Below are 6,908 nucleotides of genomic sequence, written 5' to 3' on the forward strand. Positions count from 1 at the left end.
CCCTTCCTTTCATAGGGAGGACTACCCAGAGGAGTACTCTGCTCTTAAATATCTGGATGTGAGACGAGTCATCATCAGATACTTGGAAGTGACCAATGATTTCCGGAAATCGGATCATCTGTTTGTCCTGTTTGCAGGTCCTCGTAAGGGTCTGCAGGCTGCTAAGCCTACAGTGGCAAGATGGGTCAAGGAAGCCATTGCAGCGGCTTATGTGGCCGCGGGGAAGGTGCCGCCTATCCAGCTGAAGGCTCACTCCACGAGAGCTCAGGCGGCCTCGATGGCAGAGGCCGGATCCGTCTCCTTGGAAGAGATATGCAAGGCGGCAACTTGGGCTTCGGCTCATACATTCTCCAAGCATTACCGTTTGACTGTGGCTGCACGGGCGGCGGCCCGGTTTGGAGCTTCAGTGTTGAGGTCAGGGATTTCAATGTCCCGCCCTGGGTGAGTACTGCTTTGGTACATCCCACCAGTCTATGGATTGATCAGCTTGATGATATGGAAGGTAAAATTATGTATAATCATACCTGATAATTTTCTTTCCATTAATCATAGCTGATCAATCCATAGCCCCTACCAGATATCTGTACTGTTTTTATTCTGGTTGCATTTCAGGTTCAAGTTTAGTCTTCAGTTACTTCAGAAAGACTTCGTGTTCAAGTTTTTTCACTTGGATTCTTCAAGAGTTAAGACGAGTTTGTGTTACAGTGAGCTGCTGCATTCCTCTCCCCTCCGTTTTACGGGGCTGGATTGAGACTTAAAATTCTGCCGGCACTCCCTCCCGCTTCATGCGGCTGTAGGGCAGCTTTGTACCCCTCCCGCTTCGGCGGTGTTAGGGTCAGTCAGCTCCTCCCGCGGTTGCGGTTGCAGGATAAGCCAGATCCCCCTGCATCGGCGGGTGTGGTGTCCCTCCCCCGCTCCGCGGGGATGAGCTGGACGGATTCCCCTCCCCCACTTGTGTGGGGATGAGCTGGGTTAATTCCCCTCCCCCGTTTCGGCGGTGGTGAGCTGGGCAGAGTGTCCCTTCGTGGGTGTAATTCTCTAAGTGCTGAGTCCTGCGGATGGAGCTTTGATATCGACATACTGAGGAGTTTCCGGCAGCACATGACCACATATAGGGAGGCAAAAGTTTGCTCTCTATCTCCACCTGCTGGTAGATGGACACAACCCATCAGTCTATGGATTGATCAGCTATGATTAATGGAAAGAAAATTATCAGGTATGATTATACATAATTTTACCTTACCCTAGACCACAGCTTTTGAAAGTTTGGGGAGCAAAATATGAAGACTTGGCAGTTACTTTAGAACACTTTTTGAATTATCGTATACTTGCATGTTTCGGTGGAGTTTTTTGGCTTCTACCAAAGAGAGGAGAGTCAAATTTCTTAGAGTAAACCAGATGAAAAGGTACAAATTCTACAGAATGTGGCAGTTCAAGACTGATTTTGAGCCAACTAGACTACTGTAATGATCTGTTTGTAGTTTCAATTGTTCAGGCTTTGACTGTGAACCTTCCAAGATTCAAAGTAATGCCTTCAGTACCAAAAGGAAACGTTGGCTTGTGTACCTACATCCAGTCTACCTTAAGGCCCGCTTTACTACATCCCACTGGTTTTGGAAAGGATGACAAGGAAGGAGAAATTAGGGATTACTTAGTAACTTTCTTTCCTCTAGTCCTACTAGAGCAGTCCAGAGCCCCACCCATCTGCTGTATTGTTGGAATTTGCTGTTCATGTTTAGTTTCTTCTCTATACTTACAGCAGCATACACTTCATCGCCATTGTTTGACATCTGAAATATTGAAGACGAAGCTGCCAGCTGCCCTTATAGGTCAGGGCTTACAAGTCTTTGTTGTTTGTCTCCAGCAGATGGAGACAAAGAACAAATGCACAAGTTCTGGATTGGTCTGGTAGGACTAAAGGAAGCAAATTACCAGGTATCACCTAATTTCTCAGTATGGAGGTTAAACACACAAGGATTTCAAAATTAAATCCCTAATCATATCTCAGCTACCTTGTCCTTTGCACATTTGTGACCAGTGTGTAATGTAAGAAAAAGGTAAATTACATTCTAAACATCATTTCTCGTTATCTTTTTTTCTTGTGATGTGGCACTATCCACTTGCTCTTTGGAACGAGAGCCTAGATCTGGTGTTGCCCAAGGGTTTTGCTCCCATTTTATATCCACCTAGCCTGTTCATTGTAATGACAGTCCTGGCCTTGGTGGCCATGCACCAAGGCTTTCTCAGGACCTCTGCAGTCGCAGGCGCTAAATCAAGCCACCAGCCTGGAACACTGCCTCTCCTGTTAATATTCAAGGAATAAGCCACAGCATTTATTGTAACAATGAAAAACATCCCATTGTTTCTATATTAAATTCAAGTTTAAATGAATTTTATTTCTGGGTTCTTAATCATGTTTGTTCTTCCCTAACATCTGTATTTGTATCATTGTAGGAAATGAAGGCAGTAAAAGAATTCATAGAAGAACTGCTGCCCAGAATGTAACTAGAGCTATCCAGACTGTAACACACATGAGAAGGTCATCACCTCTCAACTTTAACCTGTGAACTGCAAAAGGAAGCCATGGCAACAAACCTCAGTACTGTTTCTTCTCCGCTCTCTTTTCCTGTACTATATAGTACATGCTGTTGTATGTCTATGAAGTCTTCTCTGCAATCAGTGGAGATGTTTAAGTTAGTTGGGGCCAAGCATACGTCATTGGGGGGGGGGGGGGGGGGGGAGAAAGGAGATGTTCCTGGAGCAGTTCACTAAATTTTCTTTAGGACATTACTTGGGGCCAGTATGTAATTATCTCAAGGTCCTAATGCATTCAGACTTTTTAAATCTTTTATATTGTCTCACTGTTTGTGTGAGCACGGAGGCAATGAGTGTAATTTCAGCTGTTACTTTTAGGTAGGACCACCATCTATCTCTCTGTCATAGTGCTCCTTGGTAAGGGGAACCATGCCTGTCAAAACATTTGGTACTTTAATGCAACAGGTCTTCGAAAGTATTTTATATATATCTCTCACAGTAGTAACCTTGTCCATTAGGCCTGAAACAGAAAGTAGGTGGTATGTGACCCTTTGTGCCTCTAATTTCTGCCTGGAAGTGGGGTTGTACCAACACCACCCATGAGCCATTACTGGTCTGAGTGCTAAATGCACCAAAAAATGGTTGTGTCTGTCTGAGTAAATTTCTTAGCCATAAGTAAAACTTTAGAGAAATCTGATCATTGGCTTAGCTGTTTTGTCCTCTGATATGCTTCCAGCTGTATGAACTAACTAGGATTGATTTCTCCCCTTACTCCAGCTATTATGGTGATAGATAACTGAAGATGTAGCCTAGGTGTAGCTATAAACATCAAGACACTTTTCCTCAGGAGTTCTGTATCTAGGCTGGAAGCAGATCTGAGATGTCAGCTATTGAAGGCAGAGCCTCTGCAGTATTAGCCCTCATCTACTTTGAATGCTAAAATCTCTCTTTCAAAAGCTCCACAAGCTGGACGATCACATAGGGATGGGCCCTTTTACAAAGCCATGGGTAGCACATGCTGAATCAGCACTATGGCTGGGGTAACATGCACCCAGCAGTAACTCTGTGTTTGCTGTGTGCTGAATCCTGCAGCAGAAAATATTTTTCTATTTCCTACTGCAGGGGCCATTCCCAGTGGTAATCAGCATGGTTGTCGCATGGGTAGCATGTGAGCCCTTATCACTATTTGCAGTGGCTGTCAGTAAGGGCTCAGGCCATGAATAGGCACACACTAGTTTTAATTTTTATACACACATACACACACCCATTGCTCAGGGGTAAAAAGTGGCCCAGCATGTGCCCAAAAGATGCACCCACCCTACCATGGCTTGGTAAAAGGACTCCATAATTTGTTAAAAACTAGTGTTAGTTTTTAGTGCAAACAGCACAGCTGTAAAGGAGATGGTGGTTAAAATTAGAGGGAAGGAACGTTCAGATATTTCATCCAGAAATTGATCAGTATTAAAAGCAATAATAGGTCATTATGTTAAGTAAGATGACATGTACCAATTTCTGTTTGGTGCTGACAGGAGGAACATCCTTGTTTTCTTTTAAACACAAGTGTTTTTCCAGTATCTGTTGACAGGGACCACTCTTAACAAGACTAAGTATTTGGCAGATAGAGGTACAACCACAACAGTATTGGTTAAATTAACACTTCTAATCAGAGCACTGAATCTGTTTTAAAATACAGATGTAAAATAACAGGTTTATTTGTAGTTAGGCTTGGTAAGAATGAGATGGAACAGGATACAGCCCAGTCCCCCTGACCTGAGTTTAGGTAATGGCAATTTGAGGACTGAATAAATGAAAATATTATCTTCCTTGAAGGTGTTTGTGTTACAGTCACAATAAAGAAAATAGACATCCCTTCTGTCTAAGCTTACTCATTTAACAGAAGGCTATGCCTACATAGCTTTAAAAACAGTACAGGTTCAATTTTTATGCATTTACTTAAATTATAGCTAGCTTTTAATTTCACCTGTTTATTTGCTGATATTTTATTTATTCATTCATTCATACTTGGATCTCACAACTTGTCAAAAATGAGTTTTGGTTCAATTTGGCTTACATTTGACAGTTGTTAGAGATTACAGTGATTCAATTACATTTACAAGGTTGTGTGATGCTGTATTTTACAGTGGTTGGCGTAATTACTATTAGTGTATATGGAATAGTCATTGGGTTTCTGGAGAAAGATGATAGCTGCGCCTGCTAAGGTGATGTGCTATTGTGTCATGTCACTAGAGCTAGCTAGAGGGAATTTATCCTTCCTGCCTTTCCTTGTGAAAGGTGCCTATCACGCTTTAGCTCCTTGCCTCCCTGGCATGGGCCATAGGAGATAGTCTTTTTACTAAGGTTGCACTAACATTTTGAGCTCAGACTAAGACACTCATATGGCTTAGCATTTAGTGCACACTGATTTTTAGCATGTGCTGAAACCACACGGGCACCTTTGTAAAAGACCCCATTCGAAAAGGGCCTGATAACAGCCAACGTTCTTCTGTTGGCCTCATGAGGATAGGCGGTACAGGTAACTTAAGTACAGCCTCTCCTTTCCGCCTACTACAATGAATAGCTTGCTTTTTGTAAATGGCTGAGTATTTCAAGATTTTATTTGTTTTTGTGTACAGTTAATTATTGTAAAAATAAAGTCAAAATTTAACCTTAATCCCCAAAATACCTAACACCTGTCCAACAGAAAACCAAAGCTTTTACCAACCAACCTAGTAGAAGAAAATTAAAAAGGAAGTCAGCAAACAGTTTCTAGATTATTAGGGGGGGGGGGGGGGGGGAGTGTGCTCCATAACCACCCCAGAAAAAGACCCAGAAAGCATGCTAGCGTGACCTTGGGATATAATGGAATCCATAAATCCCTGACTTGAGCAGAGCCTTTTTAAAACACAGGAATGGTTCTGGGACCCCAACCATAGACATAAGTACATAAGTACATAAGTAGTGCCATACTGGGAAAGACCAAAGGTCCATCTAGCCCAGCATCCTGTCACCGACAGTGGCCAATCCAGGTCAAGGGCACCTGGCACGCTCCCCAAACGTAAAAACATTCCAGACAAGTTGTACCTAAAAATGAGGAATTTTTCCAGTCCATTTAATAGCGGTCTATGGACTTGTCCTTTAGGAATCTATCTAACCCCTTTTTAAACTCCGTCAAGCTAACCGCCCGTACCACGTTCTCCGGCAATGAATTCCAGAGTCTAATTACACGTTGGGTGAAGAAAAATTTTCTCCGATTCGTTTTAAATTTACCACACTGTAGCTTCAACTCATGCCCTCTAGTCCTAGTATTTTTGGATAGCGTGAACAGTCGCTTCACATCCACCCGATCCATTCCACTCATTATTTTATACACTTCTATCATATCTCCCCTCAGCCGTCTCTTCTCCAAGCTGAAAAGCCCTAGCCTTCTCAGCCTCTCTTCATAGGAAAGTCGTCCCATCCCCACTATCATTTTCGTCGCCCTTCGCTGTACCTTTTCCAATTCTACTATATCTTTTTTGAGATACGGAGACCAGTACTGAACACAATACTCCAGGTGCGGTCGCACCATGGAGCGATACAACGGCATTATAACATCCGCACACCTGGACTCCATACCCTTCTTAATAACACCCAACATTCTATTCGCTTTCCTAGCCGCAGCAGCACACTGAGCAGAAGGTTTCAGCGTATCATCGACGACGACACCCAGATCCCTTTCTTGATCCGTAACTCCTAACGCGGAACCTTGCAAGACGTAGCTATAATTCGGGTTCCTCTTACCCACATGCATCACTTTGCACTTGTCAACATTGAACTTCATCTGCCACTTGCACGCCCATTCTCCCAGTCTCGCAAGGTCCTCCTGTAATCGTTCACATTCCTCCTGCGACTTGACGACCCTGAATAATTTTGTGTCATCGGCGAATTTAATTACCTCACTAGTTATTCCCATCTCTAGGTCATTTATAAATACATTAAAAAGCAACGGACCCAGCACAGACCCCTGCGGGACCCCACTAACTACCCTCCTCCACTGAGAATACTGGCCACGCAATCCTACTCTCTGCTTCCTATCTTTCAACCAGTTCTTAATCCATAATAATACCCTACCTCCGATTCCATGACTCTGCAATTTCTTCAGGAGTCTTTCGTGCGGCACTTTGTCAAACGCCTTCTGAAAATCCAGATATACAATATCAACCGGCTCCCCATTGTCCACATGTTTGCTTACCCCCTCAAAAAAATGCATTAGATTGGTGAGGCAAGACTTCCCTTCACTCTAGGTATTTGGAGAAATCTGATAAACTAGTGCAGCCTAGCCCAGCCCAACCTACCCCCCCCCCCCCCCCATTTATTTGAAAACCACAGGCCCT

The 6,908-nt window shown here is 43.5% G+C and overlaps 1 protein-coding gene across 2 annotated transcripts in view; it reads left to right on the forward strand.

Moving 5' to 3' along the window:
• LYPLA2 (lysophospholipase 2) overlaps window positions 1-2,728 on the forward strand; it is a 47,088-nt gene extending 44,360 nt beyond the window's left edge. For both annotated transcript variants that reach the window (XM_030219216.1, XM_030219217.1), the window contains one exon: window positions 2,455-2,728. In XM_030219216.1, the coding sequence (XP_030075076.1) occupies window positions 2,455-2,505 (51 nt within the window). In that variant the 3' untranslated portion in view covers window positions 2,506-2,728. The remainder of the gene's footprint in view (window positions 1-2,454) is intronic.
• Window positions 2,729-6,908: the final 4,180 nt, after the last annotated feature.

This window comes from Microcaecilia unicolor, chromosome 11 (assembly GCF_901765095.1).
Source record: "Microcaecilia unicolor chromosome 11, aMicUni1.1, whole genome shotgun sequence".
NCBI lineage: Eukaryota > Metazoa > Chordata > Amphibia > Gymnophiona > Siphonopidae > Microcaecilia > Microcaecilia unicolor.